We start from the raw sequence: 23,118 nt of genomic DNA, 5'->3' as shown, positions 1-23,118 counted from the left end.
ATTCCTTTTCCATTCCCTTCGCAGGTCAATACTCGCTGGTGGAACCGGACGGCTCCGTCCGAACCGTAGACTACACAGCTGATCCGATCAATGGATTTAATGCTGTCGTTTCGAAAACCGCTCCCCTGATCCACCACGTCCCGGTGAAACACGTCAAAGCGTACGTACCTGCGCCGGTTCCAGTGCATAAGGTCGTTTACGCTCCAGAGCCAGTCGGTGAGTTTTTAGTTGGTAGTAATGAAGTGATTATCCTATATTCTATTATTTTCAGAGTAATGCAGTATATTTTTAAGTCAATTGGACCTTTTGAAAAAAAGTCTTCATATTCCCTACAATACGATAAAAATTAAAATTGGGCTAGGCTTACTATGATCGAACTAAAAAAATTAAGTTAAAGTTAGTGTCTTCGACAAAGTTTTAGAAATGCTCGTTATAAAGAACTTTACTGAAAAACTTATACAACTTAAGGTAATCGATTTATGAAGCGTTTTCTATGACAAGCACCTTTAATTTAGTTCTTTTATTGTAACTTTTTTCAATTGTGACTTTTCGTGAGACAATGTTCAGAACAAATGTGTACGCATTAAAACCACACAATATTGTTGAAGAGTATATGTGAATATACTCAGTTTCATTTTTTACGCCAACTTCTGCTCCGTAAAGAACAATAGTTGCAAACCAAAATACACGTGCAGGCTTCCTTTTAATGGCTGGACCAATGATTTTCAACCTGGGGTCCGTAGACCCTAGGGGGCCGTAAAAAGATTTATGAGGGTTCGCGAAGATGGATATCTTTTCCGGTTGGATATTGAAATTTAAAGCTTTTTCGCTATATACAGAAATTAATATATTGTAATTAAATAAAATTAATTTTCATGAACAGTATTATATCGAATAAATGAACCAGCCACAAAAAATAAAAGTGCCTGTAATGCGGGAAAATATAATTTCGATGGAGTTAAAAAAAATCGTTGACCCACAGTTATATACTGTTGAATTGTTACTAAAAGAGAAAACGGATCATAATCTCATATACAGTTACACCACGTGAGAAACTGAGTATAGAAAACGTTTAAAACTTTAGCCCAGGCAGCAAACTTCATTACGAAGAACAATATGACTATGACAACGAATATGACAACGTTAAAAAAAGAACACATTAAAAGATTTATATCAATGTACGGATCGGATATCGCTAAGAAAATCAACCCACTACAACCAACACTAAAAACAGTTTTCAACAGATGTTGATAAGACGCAATCAATTGGCCAATAACTAACAGATGCGCTTTGTATATCGTAACAAACCTCCTGTACCGACAATAAAAAATACCAATTGGTCTAGTTACTCCAAACCAACAGCCCGCACAATAAATGCCGTTAAACACAAATTTACGACAGCGACCCATAAGCGCAAGAAACGAATAAGAACTTCGAACATCTTGAATGCTGTACCGATCAAAACATGTACGTGAACAATAACACAAGAAAAGGCAAATGGGTTGACTCCCAAGTTGTGAACAATACAGCTAATGCATTAGCGCGAAGAAAAGGGTTCTCAACACGCAGCAGCAAGCTATATCCACAAGAGCCTACTGTCCGCAGGAGCTTTGTGTGGGTGATTTCGAAGGGGTTCATGATACGAAGAAGGTGGAGAACTTTTGGTCTAGAACAAGCATAATAAATTTAGGAAGGTTTGATCCGCAGTATTTAAGAAGCTTATGAATAGGATAAACTAACATTTTACATATAAAAAAATACAATTTTTTTCGGATTTTTTTGTAAAAATTTTGGTCATAAATGGTATAATATTTATTTATAAGCATTAAATTCATTACAACATATGCATTTGAAAATATATCAGTATGGGATCCCTAATGATATTAAAATCTTCATATTTTTGTCCCCTCGTTCATAAAATCGGGAATAATAGCGTATAAGTGAAAATAAAGTTTACAAATGAATGAAATACCATTATTCACTACAGTGTACCAAAAAAATCCGAAAAAAAAACATTTTTTGCTAACTTTTATATGGAACAGTTAAAAAAAACATGAACCCCTACATTTATTATGCTTAATCTAGACATTGAAAGAAGGCATAAAATAGTAAAAACGTTCAATCACTTTCAAAGGAATGAGTATATGGTCAAGGCTCCGAAAATGGCAACCACAGGCGAAATTATTTTTTATCAAATTTTGCGTCAAACTGTTTATTTTACGTATGTATATAACCTCTAATATTAAAAAATATGAATGGTAATCCTAGAAAAAAATTTATGTCTGTCATTTATGAAAGTTTGTTGATGCTACTTGCATGACCTGAAAATGACTAAAAGACCGTAAGGACATAAAAAGGCAAACAAAATCCATATTTTTAACTTTTTGCTTGAAACCATATTTTTCTATCGTAGTCTAATTTAAATTTGATGATATTGCTTGAAAAATTTCGATGAATATGGATTATTGCTTATTTTCAGTTGTGAAGTAATGGAAACCAAATAACTTGTAACGTGACAGATCAAAAATTCAAAAAAGTTTTGTGGACCACACCAACAGCATGCACACAATGTCTAACCTGCATTTTTTTACCACTTTCAGTCTAATTTTTGAAACTGTATTGTGAAAACTTTAAAGTTTTATTAATTTTTAAGAAAACTCAGTTTATCTTATGTAACGTGACAGATTTTTTCTGCTGTAAAGCAATTCTATCAAGTTTGATTCAATTGCGTCAATATTGGTGACCATCTTTGATTTTGATGAAACCTTTTACGTTTCATGTATATGGGAGACTTAGTATTTTTCAATATTAAACAAACAATTTTTATTCAAGAGTAATATTTAAAAAGGGCGTATGAGATCTTGAATACACTACTTTCAATATATATAGTTCGAAAATCGCCTTTTGTGCAGCAAAACTATATAATAGCGAGTTTTAGAGAATTAGTTGTTCTGTGTGAATATTTTTTGGTGAAATTTTTCAAAAAAATGTTAAAAATTCAAATACATTGTTAAAAAAACAAAAAAAAAATAAAAATACAATTACAGAAAAACAATGTTTTTTTGTTAACGAAAGCCTATAAACTTATGAAACTATAATTGCACTATTAGGAAGTGATTAGTAAGAAAGTATTTTTAACTTCAAGTATTCTCTAAATTTCTTAGTATTTGCCAGTAATAAATATAATTTTCTTATACAATATTAATACTAAATATAATTTCGAAGCAAAATGCTCTTAAGAAAAAATTTCCCAAATATTTTGATTTTTTTTTCAACAAAAATATCTAGTAGTGGAAATACGCTCTTTTAAAACCTTTGCGTCCCCGTGATACTTTTCACTCATTAATTTAGGTGCTCAATTCGCTCTAGTTTTAACAATTGTCAACGGATTTCAATCAAACTACTTGCAAACGATCGGGAATTCATTCAAGTTTTTTAAGCTGTATATGTTGGTCAGGTCAGATAAACGGTTCCGGATTTATACGGAAATTCCGTGGGGTCTGTCCGAGGGTCATTTTAGTTATTTTCTTTAACTTTTCAACGTCTAGCTATAAATCTGGTATTATTATAGCACGTACATGATCAAAACTTATATACAAACCCTTTGAAGTCATTTTGGGATGGTAATGGCCACATCCGGGCATCCTGGAACCGGTTTCGGGGACCTAGTAAATCCGAAATACGCTATCTTTACCAAAAGGCATATCAAATATTACAAATTTTCATGAAAAATACACAACGATGCAAATTGCATGCTCATAGACTATTCCTGGACCCTTTCGAAAGCATCCGGGACATCCAAGAACCGATTCCAAAAGATTTCCTGGAACAAATTTCCGGAAACAGCAAGCCTTATCTATGAAAAAATTGAAAAAAAACATACCTGTCATGCGGCACATCAAATTATTTCACCGTGATGATGTATGAACAATGTAATCTTGTTTTAGGTCATCTAGACATACGGGGATACTTTAGGACCGCATCCGGATATTCTGGAATCCGGTTCTTCGGAACAAACATTTTTGGTAAATATGCGTGCCATGCGGCACATCAAATTCCATCAGTTTGATGATTTATGAACATTGCAATCACGTTGTTTGTCATCTGGCCACAAGGCTGCGACATTTTATGACCGGTTCCGGTTATTCCGTAGTCCGGTTCTTTGGACCAAACATTTTTGGTGAATATTTGGTCATGCGGCACATCAAATTACATCAGCTTGATGATCTATGAGAAATACAATCACGATTTAGCTCATCTGGGCACACGAGTATACTTTTCGACCGGTTCCGGTTATGTCAGAATCCGGTTCAGCGGATAAAACATTTTTGGTGAATATGTTGGACATGAGGTACATCAAATAACATCAGCTTGATATGCAGAACATTAATTTGGTTTTATTATTTCAAAAACACACTGATTTTTCTTGTAGTTAGTTACGAAAATTGGTAAGTTGATGACTTAAAAAAAAGTTTCTCACTAGTGCTACTGGTTGTAACAAGTGATCACATTGAATGCATGTTATGTACTGTATCGTGCTTCTTGCAAACAGGTGTATTGCAGTTGCAACAGACGACTTATGTTTTGATGTCTTTTTCCTGGCTTAAATCCCTCATCTCTTTTTTTTTGGTCTGAAGAACCGAATTCCGGAACATCCGGAACCGGTCGTAAACTGTTCCCTTGTGGCCGGATGACAAACAACGTGATCGCAATGTTCATAGATCATAAAACTGACGTAATTTGATGTGCCGCATGACAGGCATATTTACCAAAAATGTTTGTTCCGTAGAACCGGATTCCGGAATATCCGGATGCGATCCTAAAGTATCCCCGTATGTCTAGATGACCTAAAACAAGATTACATTATTCATACATCATCACGGTGATATAATTTGATGTGCCGCATGACAGGTATGTTTTTTTTTTCAATTTTTTCATAGATAAGGCTTGCTGTTTCCGGAAATCCGTTTCAGGAAATCTCTCGGAATCGATTCTTGGATGTCCCAGATGCTTTCGAAAGGGTCCAGGAATAGTCTATGAGCATGCAAATTTCATCGTTGTGTATTTTTCATGAAATTTTGTAATATTTGATATGCCTTTTGGTAAAGATAGCACATTTCGGTTTTACTAGGTCCCCCGGAACCGGTTCCAGGATGCCCGGATGTGGCCATTACCATTCCAAAATGACTTCAAAGGGTTTGTATATAAGTTTTGATTATGTACGGGATATAATAATACCAGACTTATAGCTAGACGTTGAAAAGTTAAAGAAAATAGCTAAAATGACCCTCGGACAGACCCCACGGAATTTCCGTATAAATCCGGAACTGTTTATCTGACCTGACCAACATATACAGCCTAAAAAACTTGAATGAATTCCCGATCGTTTGCAAGTGGTTTGATTGAAATCCGTTGACAATTGTTAAAACTAGAGCGAATTGAGCACCTAAATTAATGAGTGAAAAGTATCACGGGGACGCAAAGGTTAATAAATTTCTCACAAATGCCAAGCGCAAAAACCTGTTTTAATCCACCTAGCGGTGCAATTGTGCCTTTCTCATTTCTCTAAACTATGACACGGAGGCTTCTTATGTTCAACATAATTGTGGAAATGTCCATTACATTCTTAGTACACTTTGCACTTATACACAATGGCATGCCAGCCACGAACTTGATGAGCTACGTGTCGACGGTGAAACACTTGAAACAAAAAAATATCATACTCCATTAGCCTAATCAGCATTAGATCAATGTTATCTGCTTGCTAACTCATTTTGTCATGCGGGGGTGGGTAGGTGAGGAGGGCGAAAGTCCCATGAACGAACGACTCCCCAGCTTAAATTGGTATGCTTTGTGATATAGTGGTGGTTAAAAGATGATGGGGTTGAAAGGGAGGGGTATGAGGGCTGGATGGGATGGTGGTCTGAGGGGTGATTTAAGGAGATTTTTAAGGGAGGGGAGTGAACAGTAAAGGGGGGTGTAACCCCTCTCCGTAAACCATCAACTACGCCCCTGTTAAAATCCAGAAACCTTATGCGAGTCGAAAAAAAAAATTTGGCCGGGATTAGGTTGACGTTTTGAGGTAGGACTACGTCTCTGTTTTCGATATGGGGGTGCACTCTGCAAATTCTACAAAAATGGTATGTAACGAAAAGTGGTCCAATTTTAAACGTATATAATTCAGCCATCACACGATAAATTTTCAAATTTTTTGCACAAATCGCCCCGAAATACTTCTAAGAATAGATTCCAATAGATAAACCCAAAGATTTTTGATATCATAGCATTAAAAAATTAAATAATATACAACCTTGTCAAAATATCGCGCATTAACACACAGAAGGTAGCGCTTCCCAAACCCTGTACGACGGATTGGTGTACCTAGCGCGCAACGCTTCTATGAATGACGTCATCATCGACTATTTAAAGAACGGACTTGGCCAGACACGCTCAGTTCCCTGTTGAACGGCTGGCGAAGCAGATCACTGCGCTGTGTTTTTTACAGCCAGTGTAGCTGAGCTAGAAGTCCGTTACACTGGCTGTGGAGGGACGCTACTCTGTGTCGTCCAACAGGCGACCGCTCCAACTGCTTCCTAAATTCCGCTGTAATGTTGCCAGTAAATTTTTGGTTTAACTAGCACATGTATTTGCTACTTGCGCTTGAAATTAAGTAATGTAGTGGTAGTAACAAGCTTCCCATTTTGGTTTAAACGCAAGGACAGTTTTTAAAACAGGATTTGATTAATTAGTTTAGCTCATCTAAGCAATTTTATGAATTCTGTAATTTAAAAGGAATTTTACGGAACTTGGTGAATTTGGCCCCACTTGAAACTAGTATAATCAACCTGCACAAAGTGTTGCATAACGCAGGGCTGTTTTTGGAACAAAATGTGTTATCATTCAGCCCTTCGCTATGCAAAATCACGATATTATGACAGATGGGCTAAGCGCGGCCGTTCCTTTCAATCGGGAAAGGCCTCGTGGAATTTTGGTGAAATGCACTAATAGTGTCGTGGTGGTACTAGTTGTCTCTTTCGCTCTACCCATCATCATCAGCGTTGACTCATTTTGCATTGTACGCTTGGGTTCAATGTTTTGGGCGAATTTGTTGGTAGGTAGGAGAACTGGCGGTAAAATGAACACGTTAAGCAAAGTCATTATTTTCTAACTAGTAAGTGAATGAGATATTACAATCACCTTATGTTTCTTGTTAGACATGTTTTGTACATATCTGGTAAAAATACTTCGTCATAAACTCATTTTTTCAAACATGATTCTTGATTTCTAAACATGTCCAAAAATGAGACATGTTTATAGCGAGTGGGTAAATTGAACATGTGGCGGTGGTAAAATGAACAGCTTCTGGTGACTTGCATAATGTCCTGTATGTATGCAATGCGCAGCGTTGGAAAGCATTTTCCGATCAATGCTAATATCCCAACAAATCATGAGCTTCGCATACACACAGGCCATTTTGCAGGCAAAAAAAATGTCACGGAAGAATTTAATTTTTATGACGTAGGGTGGATGTACCAATAGTCGCATGCTTAAGGAAAACTTTTGATAAAAAATCGATTAATAGACCTATGGGCAATGTAATTACATTAAACGAAAGCTTTCAGTCCCTACTTCATAGGAAAAATATAAAGATGGCTTAGTAACCAATTTATGTATTCAAAACCGCTTGTACCACTATAGGAACACATGTACCAATAGTGGTGCAATCGCTAATTTCGGTTCCTATTGTTGCAAATCCCATTGCTTTCTTATGGGACTTGCAACTATAGGTACACTACATCAACTATAGGTGCAAGGGAGCTCAAAATTCCAAGAAAATAATTTTTTTCAATAGTTATTTGAGCAAATTTCAAGGATAACAGTTTTATTGTCGCATAATTTTAGTGCGATGAATCGATAAAAAAATATTTGTTGATGGTTGGTATCTTAGTTAGGCGTATAACCACTGGTACACCTCAACTATAGGAGCACCCACCCTAATATTAACCATTTTACAATCCTGCGGCATCGAAACACATCTACAAACTAGGGGTTATCCATGGGTGTTTGAACTTTTAGGATCTGTTTGAGAGCAACTAGAAAGCTTGTTCTATACATGAGATGTGATTATATTGTCTAAAATTTGATTTTTCTTCACCGGTCCGGGTGTTTTTTCCCACACACTAAGTACTAAGAAAATAAATATTTTACATTAAGTAGTATAGTCCTACGTCTACAGTTCGTGCAACTCCATAGGGCTGCCCCTTGTAGTTTTTCATAGTGATAGCATAAGCTTTCTATATGAGAAAGGCAAAAATGTGCCAAAATCCAAAAAAGTGAATCGTCGTCAATTTTTTTTTCGAGTTTGCATCAAATCTCGACGTTTCATGCACCTTGAACACATTTAGCATCAAAAATAAAAATTCTATTTTTAATTTTTCTTATAGTTTATATGAGAAATTTCTGTGTAGCCGCACTCTGAAACCCGTAATTCCGGAACCAGAATTCCGATCGATCCAAAATTCAATAGCAGCCGATGGGAAGGTTGCACCTTTGTTTGGGCAAATCGGTCCAGCCATCTCTGAGAAAAATGAGTGACATTATTTGACACATACGCACATACATACACACACACATACACACACATACACACACATACATACATACACACACACACATACAGACTTTTTCCGATCTCGACGAACTGAGTCGAATGGGATATGACACTCGGCCCTCCGGGCCGGGATTAGGTTGACGTTTTTCAGAGTGATTGCATAACCTTTCTATACGAGAAAGGCAAAAATACAATTTTTTTTTCGGATTTTTTTGTAAAATTTTAGTCATAAATGGTATAACATTCATTTAGAAGCATTGAATTCATTACAGCATATGTATTTGAATATATACATCAGTCCCTAAAGATATTAAAATCTTTATATTTTTGTCCCTTCGTTCATAAAATCGGGAATAATAGCGTATAAGTGGAAATAAAGTTTACAAATGAATGAAATACCATTATTCACTACAGTGTACCAAAAAATCCGAAAAAAAACATTTTTTGCTAATTTTTATATGGAAAAGTTAAAAAAAACATGAATGCCCCGGGGTGGGCGTAGTGTAGTTGGTAAATCGATTGCCTTGTACGCAGTGCACTTGGGTTAGAGTCCCGACCCCGCACATAGGGTTAGAATTTTTTCATAAGAGACTTTTCTAACCCGAAGAGGCGAATGACCTTAAGGTTAAAACCTTTATAAACGAAATAAAAAAATATGAACCTCTACTTTATTATGCTTAACCTAGACATTGAAAGAAGGCATAAAAATAGTAAAAACGTTCAATCACGTTCAAACGAATGAATATATAGTCTTCCACAAAATTGTGTGCTTTTAATGCCATCGCATTTGCCTTGACCATAGTTTACACGGAAATAGAAATAATAATAGAAAAAGTTACACCAAAAAATTAATTTTAGGGGGCTGCAATAAAAAACGCTTTATGAATCGATTGCCTTAAGTCCTATAAGATCAACTTCTTCAGTAAAATTCCTTATGACAAGCATTTCTAAAACTTTTTCGAAGACACCAACTTTCTTTCTTGTCAGTATAAAAAGTTGATTTTTTTAGTTTTTTAGTGATTATCCATGCCTCATTTTAATCTTTTATGAGTTTGTAAGGGATATTCATACAGTTGTTACGGCATTTAATTAGCAAGGGAGTGGAAGGTGAAGTATATTTTTCAATATTAAGAGCCAGAGTACTCAAGGGAGAGCAAGGAGTTGAAGGGAGAAAGTTTAGAAAAGCGTGGAAGGGTCATATATGCAAGCTTAGAGCTGCCGGTAAGCTTAACTTTTTGTCTTCTACCGTAGGAGTCAAGATCTTTTGGCATTAGAAATGCGAATCACCTGAGTCTGCGGCATGTCCGGACAAGCGTAAAGTAACTTGTTACTGGTCGGTCCGACAGCATGAACTAAGCTGCTAACAAATGTCTCCTCAGTCCACTGATGTGGATATACAGTCTTTTGAATAGATACTCTTCGTTTCCCTTCAAATACCTTGCGTCAACTGATTTACAGTTCAATGTTTGCAGCTGGTATTGTCATGAAATTATCGACAGTCCACATCGACAGAATCTTCTGAATATGGGAGCTTCCGAGTTTTTTTTGCAATTTTCGTACCATCGGATCTCTCACTTGACTATGGTACGAGGTCTGGTAAAGAGGAGGTGTTAGACATCACCTTGATGTCATTCTAAATGTGGTAACATATCGTAATACCAAATCTATAAACTGGGATCTCTTTTCGATAAAAAAAATGCGGCTATACATCATGATAGTCAAAAAATGTTGACTGGTGCTTTCACCACAACTCCGACGGCTGCCTTTGAGACCCTTCAAAATATGAAACCATTTCATATGCACCTTAAACAAGAAGCACTAGCATGTGCATAGAAATTGCAGGGTATTGATCTTTGGAATAGATACCTTTACCTAAATTGGGAACTGTCTCCCATGTTTCTTATGAGGTATATGTAGCATAGCACCACAGCACACAGTCAGTGGGACGAGCCCGGACTTAAGTCCATATATAAAGGGTACACGATGTTATCGCTAGTATTTTTCTCGTATCAGCTAAGCTATCAGAGACATTTTAAAAAAAATTTTAGCAAAAGTTTGGTCATGTGGTGGCATCTCTGTTTCACTCGCTTACGCTAAAAGATGGATGGTCAATGTCTAGGACATCTAATCTAATGAAATGCACCGTCATCAACAAATTACAAACCAGATTACAGCTGCTAACAAACGTCTCCTCAGTATACTAATGTTGATATACAGGCTTTTGAATAGGTACTCTTCGTTTGCCTTCAAACTACTTGCTTCAACTGATTTCTACAGTTCAAGATTAGTAGCTGGAATTATCATGGAATTAGCGACAGTTCAACACGAACGAGCGTCGATCGAATCTTCTGAAGATCGGAGTTTCCGAGGTTTTTTTCAAGTACTGGACCATCGGATCTTTCATTTGACTATGGTACGAGGTCTGGTATAGAGAAGGTATTAAACATAACTCTTTGCTATGTAAGAGCGTCACATAAGCTGGGAAATTGTCAGGTTTCAAATGAAACTGAACCATCTCTATCCGACATAAATATACATTTTCGATCACCTTGATATCATTCAAAATGTGCTAACATACCGTAGTACTAAATCTACAAACTGGGATCTCTTTTCGATAAAAAATGGGACTATATTTTATGATAGTCATAGAATGGCGTTGACTGGTGCTTTCACCACAGCTCCGACGGCTACCCTTGAGACCCTTCTAAATAATTAACCATTACATATGCACCTTAAACAAGAAGCACTAGCATGTGCATAGAGATTACAGGCTACTGCTCTTTGGAACAGTAACCATGTTTATCTTGCAACCAGTCATACACTACTGTAATCACAAATGGTTACAAGGGGTGAAGATATTCTTGCAACCGGCGATTTAGCACTCACGTGTAGTTTTCCTTACAGGACGTTTGATGGGATGATTCCCTCTCGAGAGGGGTGGATGTTTGGTTACATGGAGAGACAATAACAAATGCAAGAGGTCTGTTACACTGACGGTTCTCTGATGGAGGGACGTATTGGTGTTTACTGTTGTGAAATGAGGTTCATACAGTCTCACTCACTAGATAGATACTGTACTCGATTTGTGTATTCCAAACAGGAATCTTCCAAATTATGTGCGGGGTACAATCGGCCCTTCAACAGAGCTTGTCCGACACAATTAAAAACTTTTGCTCCAAGAGTCAGGCTGCAATCAAGGCCCTTAGCTCGGACAAATCACGGTTCAAGTTAGTAATTGCATGCCGAATTTCACTAGAAGAACTTAGCATTGAGAATACCATCAACCTCGTTGGGATGCTCGGACATCCCGGTATTACTGGTAACACGCTGCCATGAACTTTTCAAGCGCTGAATGAACTTTTCAAGTGACCTAGTATATGTTATAGGTCTACTCAAATACATACAAAATCACGTTTGGCCAGTTTAACATGCCCCCAAAATATTGATTTACAGTCAAAATTTGGCCGTGCTGTCATTTTTCAGCTGATTTCAACAATTATGGAAAGAAGAAAAATTGACCTTTCCAACTACCGTTGGTGTTTTGTAAGAAAAAATGTGCTGTTTTTGGACAACAACATGAAAATCCTTATTTATTTTGTTTTTTTTTTTTCATAAAAAATATGCAACTGGATCAACATTTTTCTAAATGCACGTCGCAATTCTAAAGATAACTCGAAATAACATTAATTTCCACGTCTAACGACATTTTTAATCTCAAAATCGGTCTAGAAATAACGAAATTATTGGATTTTACCTAAATTGGGAACTGTCTCCCATGTCTCTTAAGAGGTGTATGTAGCATTGCTACTGTGATCAGCCGCATTGCACCACAGCACACAATGGGACGAGCCCGGACTTAAGTCCATATATGAAGGGTACACGATGTTATCGATAGTATTTTTCTTGTATCAGCTAAGCTATCAGGAACATTTTTGAAAGATCTTAGGTGATTAGAACGTAAAATGCATTTTTGACAGATTTTTGGAGGGAACAACTCAAGTGTTTTTTGCATAATTTAATCATTGGAGTTAAATCTGGTTATTTTCGTTTTTCGAAGAAACGGCTGATTTTATGCATTGTATTACTGCATCAAAATTATCTATGTGATTAAATTACATCTTAAAATCACCAAAAAATTAGTCTCAGGTTGGTTTAATTATTCTTTAGATAACTGCTTGTTCTGAGCTTTTATTTAATTCGAAATTCTAATGCGATAACAGCAACGACGCCCGCGAATGCCCACGATAACACTATACACATTCGTTAGCTTTTAATTTTCTCTTTAAATTAAGTGTATGCTAGTTTTACGAAAACATTCAATAAGCAGACAAAATATAAAAAAACGGTGAATGGAGACGCATGGTTACTACTGACATCAAATTTGAATAATCACTTTATAGCTAGAATAATGACACGAATGCATGCACAACATTCAAATAGCGTTGAGAGCATGATCAACGAGGGTTTTACTAAAGATCGAGAGAGAGGATCTAAGTGGAAACTTAGATCGGTAGAGTGGATCGTTTGTAGCTATAATCGATTATTCTTGTGTTAGTTCGATCAAATTTGTGTTCATGATCTATGCTATGCGTTATCAGAGCGGTTTTCTCTCGGAAAGCTAATACCTCATTATCGCTGTAGGAGCGACCACTTATGATAAGTCTCTAACTGGTTTACGGATGTTTAGGGGCCAAATAGTCAGGTTTTAAGGAGATTGGTCGTCATCCCAATATATGACCTATATAGTACCTAAACACATATTGCAGACAACGGATGGATAAAATAAATATACACAGGGCATTTAGAAGTACAAGCATAAACACCACAGAAATAGAACTGACCTTATTGTAAGTAAAAATTATGTTTGGTTGATTAGGTCAATACAGCTCAAAATTAAAACTTATGTTATAGCAATCCTTGAAAAAGACTAGAAAATATGGTCGAAACGTTGGAGAGAACATCAAAGCCTGTTCTGCAATAATTTTAAGACTGATGACCGCATTTCAATAAGAAAATTAACATGTTCAACAAAAAAATGCCTAATATTTCAAATGAATTTCTCAAAGTTTCATTTGCAAAAGTGATCTTGTGAGAATATTTCCTTTTACAAAAATTGGTGACAGACCTTGACACCTACCGGTCGGCTCATTGTGAAGGCTAGGTCTACCGCCGAGAACCACAACGAGTAGATCGCAGCCGGCCTGGGAGTTAAATGGCTCCTGGTATCGTGACAAAACTAAGAGCTTATTGGTTCACGAAACCGACATCGGTACCGAAAGTATCCCGACAGCGACTACCAGGCGATTCGCTACCGCATCGGCCAATGGAACCCTGCTGCAGCACGGAGAAGGACGACCGGCAAACTAAAATGGAAGACGTCTTTAACAAAAACCTCTTTATTGAATCACTTTGGCGAACAGTGGAATCAAGCACGTTGATGCGGCTCATCTAACAAGAATGATTGTGACGGCTTCTGACGTTACAATGCCACGAAAGCTGGAGCCATGTAGAGTAGAGTAGAGGGCGTGCAGCTTACTGGTTAAAGGAGTAGCTCAGTACGCTACACGCTGCTTGTGTTAGAGCCAGAAGGCGGGATCAGAGAGCATGATTGGAGAGTGAGAGAGGAGCGCAAATGACGTTTCGAGAAGCTAGGGACGCTTTGAAATGCTTAGCAAGCCAGTTTGCCAAAAGTAGCTGTGCTGAGAAGTAGATACCAATCTCCGGGGAACGCATACTGAGTCGTCATGAAGCACGATCCAACTACCTGGTCACCGACACCGTACGGCGAAGAAAAAGGAGCAAACACAGCCGAGTGGCAAGCGACTAACGACGAGCTCAAAGATGCGTCGATACAACTAAAATCAAAGAAAGCCCTCGGTTCGGATAGAATACCAAACGTGGCGCTGAAAGCTGCGATCCTGGCATATCCGGACATGCTCAGGATGCTACTGCAGAAGTGTTTAGATGATGGAAATTTTCCCGAAATATGGAAGGTACAGAAGCTGGTGTTGGTGGCATAGTCAGGGAAGTCACCGGGCCATCCAGCCTAGTATCGCCCAATACCGTAGCGCTGCACAGAAGAATTAACCAGATCCTGAAGAGCTACTTCCATAGTAGAGTACTGCTGTACGAGACGAATGAAGGGCAGAAGCCAATGCGAGTCGCAGCGGGCGATCCTCAGGGCTCCATTTTCGGTCCGACTCTTTGGAACGGGGTGTAAGATGGGGTCTTGTCACTGCGGCTGCTCGGGAAAGTGGAAATCGTTTCGCGGACGACGTGTCACTAACGGTGATATGTGAGACACTTGGAGAAATGGTGGTGTCGGTGAAGAAGACAATAGACGCAATCGAGAACTGGATGAACGAGGTCAAGCTGAAATAGCTCACCACAAAACGGATGTATTGTGGGTCAGCAACTGCGGATACAGATCACCGTCGAAGGACAATCGACGACCGGTTGAGCTTAGATAACCACGTTTATTACACCTGCGGAAAGTCAGTCTGTAATCTACTGTTTCGTCATCGATATTGCGATATTGGGTTCCACCCTGCGGCGCTGAAAATCAAGCGGAACCTCGAATTGCTAAACAGGATGATCCGGCTGGTGGTCGCACGATTGCGTACAGAATACTATCTTCGGAGTATGCATTATCGCCGGGATGATTCTCATCTGCATCACCCTGGCGGAGGATATCAAATGCTACAATCAATGAAACGCAGGAAACGTGAGAAAGATGATGAGAATCGATTCGATGGTGACGTGGCAACAGGAATGGGACAATACGGAGAAAAGAAAGTGTATCTACCGGCTCATCCCAAACCTGTCGACGTGGGTCAATAGAAAGCACGGAGAGCCTTCCACCTGAAACAGTTCCTCTCGGAGCACGGCTACTTGAGGAAGTATCTTCATCGGTTCGGGCACGCAACGTCAACATTGTGCTGGAGTGTGAGAACGTCGAGGAGACACCGGAGCATGTGGTCTTCGAATGTCCGAGGTTTGGAGAGACATGCAGGAGGCTATTTAAAACGGGAGAACCGGGCATCAACCCGGATAATGTAGCTTACAGAATGACAAGCGATGTAAACACGTGGCACGCAGTCAATAGAGTTATGATGTAGACCATGACCTCCTTACAGCGGAAACGACGTGATGAACGTCGAGCGACGGTTTCGGGGAGCAATCACCGCCAGGGAACTCTCCGCAGATATTCCACCGCCGAGGACCAGTCGAGTAGACTGCAACAGAGCACCGAGCTTGAGTCGCAGAAACGCCAGAGAACCTAACACCACGCTCAATCCTTAATCGCTAGACCAACCACGGCACCTCATGGGTTATTCCGCTAGAAATATAACGAAAACCATAGAAGAATCGGTATAGGGAGAACTTCTTTCGCCAGGGAACTCTCCGTCAGTGTAAGCTAGATTCACCGCTTGGGCCTAAACTGAGTAGACCACGACGAAACACCACCAGACGCGGGTCATCGGGGCACCGAACGCCCTGCTTCATCGAAATCGCCGATCTGACCTCGGCACCAAGCTGATTGGCTCGGTTTCGTGAGAACTTCTTTTGCCGGGGAACTCTCCGCCAGAGTAACTCAGGTCCATCGTCGGAGACTATACCGAGTACTTCGCGAACAAGTCGAAAGCGCAACGAGGAAGTGGTACTAAATGGCACAAGGAATCCGAAGGGCTCAGTTAATTAGACAGTCTGAAGTTTGCTGCCCAGATTATCCTCGTAGAGGAATAGCACTAATTCTCGCCTTACAGCTAGCTTTCCTTATACCATACAGAAATTGCCACTTTGTGAGGATAGTCGCAAACTGGTAGTGATTCAAGAATGGGTGCTGTAACCCTACTGAAAGAACTAACTGCTAAATAGATGGATAGAGTGTGTGCAGTGCACAGAAAAAACCTCTTCCCGAAATAATGCCGTAAGGTAATTCCGGGGAGGAATTAGGTTGCGTGTAAGAGTAGTATTAGCGGGTCGAGTGGCTACCTAAACCCTTTCCCTAATCGTTGGGTTTTGAATATTTTTTCTGCTCATATATACATACATACATACGTATATTGTATATATACAAAAAATCTTCATATCCCCCCCGAAAAATTTTCCTACTACGCCACTGTGTATAGTACTGATTTATCCTAACGGTAAGCGATATTACCCAAATAAAATAAGACCACCTTTATTTGAACCATATACGCGAAAAAGGGTTTTTGATTTATATTTTATGTAAGATATGAAATAAACAATCTAAGAAACTTAAAACACACCTGCGAAAAAACATCATAAAACCATCCTGTTGATTAGTGAACACATTCCACCAAGACGCTCAAAATTTTTGTTTTGAAAATTAAATAAAATGTTTTCATATCAAGTAACTCACTAATGAACTTAACGCTCCAAAATTTGTCGAAGACATCTTATTTGATCTGTAAAAACTAAATAATCATTTATGAAGCATTATAATAAGATGTGAATCGATTCGTTTCAACATGGAAAAAGACAAAATACTTTTGAGCCACCCTAATAAGTAATTTAAATTTAAATTTAGTTTAAATGAATAAAAAATTAAAATTGTTTTGAAAATTAAAAATTTAAATTTAGTTTAAATGGCTGAAAAATAGGAATCTATTTATATTAATATTAATACTACAGCGGGCCTCTTAAAAGGAATATCGTTCCACTGGGCGCTCTTTGTAGCTATTATTTGTACATTATACTGTAATGTTTGTGCCGGTTACCTTCACGTGTTAATTTTGTCTATTTTTTTCGTTCTCAGCGTCTTCGCGAATACCTTTTTTTCTATTTTGTGCTGAGCTTTTCTTGTACGCTGAGAACTGATGTGTCCACTACCGGGGGGCTCTCTTTGCGAGTCTTTTGGTGTAGGGGTGAGAGGCGAGCTATTAATAAAAAAGTAGTAACGTTAATTTCTAATATTTTCATAACCAAAAAAAGAAATTCAGCGTGCAAAAATTTCCTCAAAAAATTTTTGAGCCTTCACAACATAATGATTATTTTTGAGTCACCCTAATGTATAATGTAGGTTTTTTAACAAGTGTTTATATAAAAAACGATTTAGCGTACGAAAATTAATAGACAAAAATTTTAAGAACAATTTCGATAAAATAGGTATTTTAGGGACGCCTTAATGAATGTTTATTTTTAATAAGTTTTAATACCAAAAATGAATTTCGCGCACCAAAATTACTCAAAACTGTCCTATTTGAACCAATGCGGCAAAGATTAGACTTTAGTCCAACATTTATTCAAAGTCGTTCCACTGTGCAGCGGTTATTTCAAAAGAGCATTTTCGCCTTAAGACTCCATGTGCGACAATTCCGATTTTGGGGAAAATTGAATAACTTCGCCATATCTGGACCGATTTTATGATCGGAATGTCGGTTAACGCTGGATTATGGATTTTCGCTGTAAGTCAAGGGGTGTGCAATATTTTTCGAACAATTTTTTGTATTGCATCTGATGAGTTCTACAACTTATACTAGGTCTCTTGAAATTTTCAAAATCACTGTAGCGCCGTGTAATGAATGGGCTGACGAATTGACCAGAGCAAGCGCAGAGATTGACTTTGTTGATCCTGAGCCTGTTTTGCCAATTTCAATAAGTTGGATAAAGGAAATGATCCGATCTTGGGTTTTAACGGAGCATCTATTAGCGCAATTTACAAACTTCTCGTCAATCAAACACTTTTTGAAACCACACTGTGGCATGCCGTTTAGCACTTTTACCGGCCACTGCAAACTCAATTATCACATGGCTACTATTCAGCGTGCTGAGTCATTTTCGTGTGATCTTTGTGAATACGACTTTGAAACCTCATATCATCTGATATGCAACTGTCCAGAAGCAACGCAATTGCGAGTTCAAGATTCGGCTGTCCTTATATACACGTAACTGTGTTTGGAAGACTGAAATTTTGTAACATACTAAAGTTTTTTATTCCAGTACGGTAAAGAGCTTTAGACTTTCTCGCAGGCGATTTGAACTACTTGTGAGTTCAACTTTCCTGCTGGTTGTTATTTTTTTGTTGTCAATTTTCCACTCTTCCGATTCTTCTTCCTCTCTTTTCCTTCTGATTGGAACCAATATATTCCGATTCCTGAGTACTATTGTGTATAATTGCTATAGAATCCTGAAATCAGCAATCAAAACTGAATGCGATTATTATGTAGAGTTGTAAAATATTATGGGTTGGATTTTTATTTCAAGCCAGATTCATCACGTACTGCCGTCGACAATCCTTATTATATCTTTGCCAGCAGCATCTGAACAAAACCAACGTTTTCAATATCACCAACCATAGGAAAGAACTCCCTGAGACCACCCAAGGTACCTAACTGAATTAACAACAATCGGATACAAATGAAATTTTCACAAAACAGAAGTCTTCGCAACAAGCTATTAACCGAAACCGCCGGTGGAGCTTTATAAAAATGCTGCTGGAAAAACACAGCTAAAGGTTAATTACATCGTCACAGTTCTGACGATCGCTACCAAGCATAATTACCAGCCCTCGCCGTACCGCCAAATCCGACACCCACACACCACGCGATATAGCGCCGAGCACCGAACAAACAACGCTTGTGTTTCGAATCGGCAAAATCTTCCCACGACAGCCGGCGGCGCGGTACGGCGGCACGGCGTTCAATTGTGGTAGGCTCGTGCAGTGGCTTGTTTGATTCGTGCGTGTGTAATTTTTCGCCTTTCTCATGCTAATTATGATTGGTTATTCCGAGGACTGTGCCAAGATGAGAGGCGCGGTCGTTGAGAGCATTGGTCAAAAACAAATCCACTCGTTTACCATCCGCCGTTTTTAGTGGGTCAGTAAATCTCGAGTTAGCTCTGCTGCGAGGTGCAAAACCTGTCGATTGGATAATTGGGATAACGAATCCGCTTCTTTTTGTATTCGTTTGAAATAAATAAGGCAAATCGATTAGGTGATTATATTGACAAATTATAACGGGATCCCAATGGAAATGCACAGAACAATAATAAATAATAATAAATCTTATATATTCACGTCAATTAATGATCATAATTGAAATTTTGAATAAAAAAAAATTGAATATGTCGCTCTCATTAAATAACACCTCACTAATCAAATTACCATCAATTGCGTAAATCTCGGAAATTTCTTTTAAAAAAATGTTGAAACTGTTCCACTTCGCATAGATTACTTTTAATTGCACCTAATTTTGAGATAATTTGAAACTCGCACAACTACCCGGCCGGGGAAACAATTCGGTAGACAACGGCGCGTCAGCGGCCACCCCAAGGACACCCGCTGTTTATAGTGATCCATCTCACGGTGGCCGCCGCAGTGCGGTACGTCAGAATGGAAGGATATCTGCCTCTGGGTAATAGTGATCATCAAACATTCTACTAACGTAGCGAGGATAATTTCAACACAATTGCCCTTTCATGACGGGAGAATGGCCACTGGCACACGATTCTAGAGCTTGCGAACTACATTGGAGCATATAATTTCCATCATGTCTTCGGTACAGACATGGCAAGACATCTAGAAACAACAACGGTTGACGTGCCTTCCACCTGCAGGCCACCGTCCGTCCGTCACTTCAGTCAGTCATTCGAAACATGGGTGATTGTGTGCTTGCAAAATATGTACTGCCAATATATTTGCAATTGAAAAGTTTCTTACAACTGGCATGGCACCCGTCGAAGAAGATGCGGTGAGCGCCAGATTTCGTGTCGTTACTGCTGATCTTTCAATTAATAAATAACTTCTTGCGAGCGATCGAGTAATTGGTTGAAGATCATCGAATAGGTTACGAAGGCGAAGATGCAGTCACTCGCTTGTCAGGGTTTTGAACAGTTACACATGGAAGTGGCTCTGTGGATTTAATGATTTATGTCTTAATTTCTTAGAGTTGAAATTTTTTAAGCCATAAATAGTTCTAGTATAAAATCATCATTGAACTGGACTTATAACCTCAATGTTATGCCAAAGTAAACAATGGCGGATTACGATAGTGAACTCACAAATACCGTGTTTGGAATAATAATATGACATTAATACCATGGATAAGTTTTTTTTTTCGGGCAAAACCAAAAAATAATTAAATTTAAGTTATATGTAAATCAAGGCGAATGTATACCTACATGAATAAAAAAAATCAATGAAAATTAAGTTAAATTCACTAAAAAGAATTTGATTTCACATTTTAATTTATTTTACATGCCGTATATTTTATAATATTTGAATAAAAATACATTGAACTGTGTATTTGTGAAGCAAATTTAACTTTCCATCTATAATTATGCTGCAAATATATGCATGAAAAATATGAGTAATAACGAAATATTTTTTGCTGTGTCAAGTCCAACTTTCCTGATTATTGAATGTCTCTTCCAAAACCACCACTAATCTTTCCTTTCTATTATTTCAGTGCATGTCAGCAAAACCGCTCACTACGCCGAACATGAACCCGCCTACAGTCCCTATGGTGATTACCATGACGGATACTACGGTCACTACGATGATAGCCATTACTACTAATCGCCTTTTGAGCGGTAAACTATAGGAGTTGTCATCTCAGCTTCCTGTCGCCGAGCAAAATTGTAATAATAAAAACAAAAGCATTGTCCGTCCGCGTCGCGTTGCGATTAGCTTTAGAAAAATGCTCCGCTCCCACTCTCCATACTCTTCCAAAGTGCGGTACAGGTCGAGGTCATCGCAGAACTCTGCTCTCTATTTGAACCGCAAAGTGCAACTATAAGTAGGTACATAGATCTAAGATGTTGATTTGTACTGTTACGAGTAGGTTAAGCATTCTACCCCCCACAAAGAACTACTTAATTCATATGTAAATATGTAAAACTTTTCTTTATCTTTCTCAACCTGATCTCCCCGCCAGTATCGTCTATCAATCTTTGGATAATCAACGCAATTTGCTCGGGGTAAAAAATAATTAACTGTATTTGTGCATGAGATCGCTGGTGCGTCTTGATGGTAAAGAATCCCGCAATTGTCCGACCACTCATTATTTTCAGAACATTCTATTCACAATTCATTTAGTACTACACTTCCAGAACAATATTCTTTGCTAAAACTACATTATTGTTATGAACTCAATGTTTATATTAAATAAGTACAATTCCAGTTGATGAACAGTAAGACAAAACATAAATTATAATTAAAATCGAATTAGACAACTATAACAATCTTATTGTATATCACATTCCCTCAAGTGCAGTAAAATATTTTTTTAAATATTATTTTCTATTTGATTATATTGTTCTGTTTGCATTACATTTCTAATTTAGTATATTGGGTGTTCAGCCACAAGTGATGACTTTTCATCCCTATTGTTTACATGATTCAGTTAATTATTATTAAGTTATAATATGTTTTCGCAGTTAATTTTTTTTTCAGTGGGATGTTTTAAGCCTACTTGTCTTCTGAATAAGGAGCTAAACAAATCTTATAAACTAACTTATAAAGTATAAAGAGAGCTAATCGTTGCAATTGAAGATTGCAACGATTTTTATCGGAAGTTGCTTATAATACTGTTCGTCATAATTTCCAATGTTTCTATGTTTGCGAGTCTTTGCAACTCATTTGTGCTAAACCAGGAAGGACGCTTCAAAATCATTTTCAGAATTTTATTCTGAATCCTTTGAAGCGCTTTCTTCCTAGTAGCACAACAACTTGCCCAGATTGGAACTGCATATAGCATTGCCGGTCTAAATATTTGCTTAGAAATTAATAGTTTGTTCTTTAGGCAGAGCCTAGAATTCCTGTTTATAAGAGGGTATAAACATTTTATATATTTGTTGCATTTTGTTTGGATTCCTTCAATGTGATCCTTAAAAGTGAGTTTTTTATCGTAAATCAAACCCAAGTGTTTAGCTTGATCTGACCACGTTAAATTCAAACCATTAAATTTAATAATATGGTTATTATTTGGTTTAAGAGAAGAAGCTCTTGGCTTATGCGAAAACACAATCAATTGTGTTTTTTGCCGCATTAGTGGTAATTTTCCATTTTTTCAGGTAATCATTGAAAATATTCAAGCTTCGTTGCAGTCGACTGCAGATAATACGAAGATTCATACCAGTAGCTGAGATGCTAGTATCATCACAGAAAAGTGACTTTTTACAGCCAGTAGGTAGATTTGGAAGATCAGAGGTAAAAATATTGTATAGGATTGGTGCGACGCTTGATCCTTGAGGGACGCCTGCTTTAACGGGTAGATTATTAGATTTACAATTCTGATAAGAAACCTGTAGGGTACGGTTAGTAAGATAATTTTTAATTATCTTTATTACGTAAATTGGAAAATTGAAATCCCACATTTTGGCAATTAATCCTTTGTGCCAATCACTGTCGAAAGCTTTTTGGATGTCTAGAAGAGCAACTCCAGTGGAATAGCCCTCTGAGATATTTGCCTTTATCATGTTAGTTACTCTCACAAGTTGATGAGTAGTTAAATGTCCAATACGAAATTCAAACTGCTCAGGAA

The 23,118-nt window shown here is 37.9% G+C and overlaps 1 protein-coding gene across 1 annotated transcript in view; it reads left to right on the top strand.

Annotated features, from left to right (window-relative positions):
* LOC131688080 (cuticle protein-like) overlaps positions 1-21,680 on the top strand; it is a 116,492-nt gene extending 94,812 nt beyond the window's left edge. The window contains exons 7-8 of the mRNA XM_058972232.1: positions 25-216; positions 21,043-21,680. Coding sequence (XP_058828215.1) covers positions 25-216; positions 21,043-21,152 — 302 coding nt within the window. The 3' untranslated portion in view covers positions 21,153-21,680. The remainder of the gene's footprint in view (positions 1-24; positions 217-21,042) is intronic.
* The last annotated feature ends 1,438 nt before the right edge of the window (positions 21,681-23,118 follow it).

This window comes from Topomyia yanbarensis, chromosome 3 (genome assembly GCF_030247195.1).
Source record: "Topomyia yanbarensis strain Yona2022 chromosome 3, ASM3024719v1, whole genome shotgun sequence".
Lineage (NCBI taxonomy): Eukaryota > Metazoa > Arthropoda > Insecta > Diptera > Culicidae > Topomyia > Topomyia yanbarensis.
Note: the sequence above shows the minus strand (reverse complement) of the source record. Positions and strands in the feature narration are given on the sequence as shown.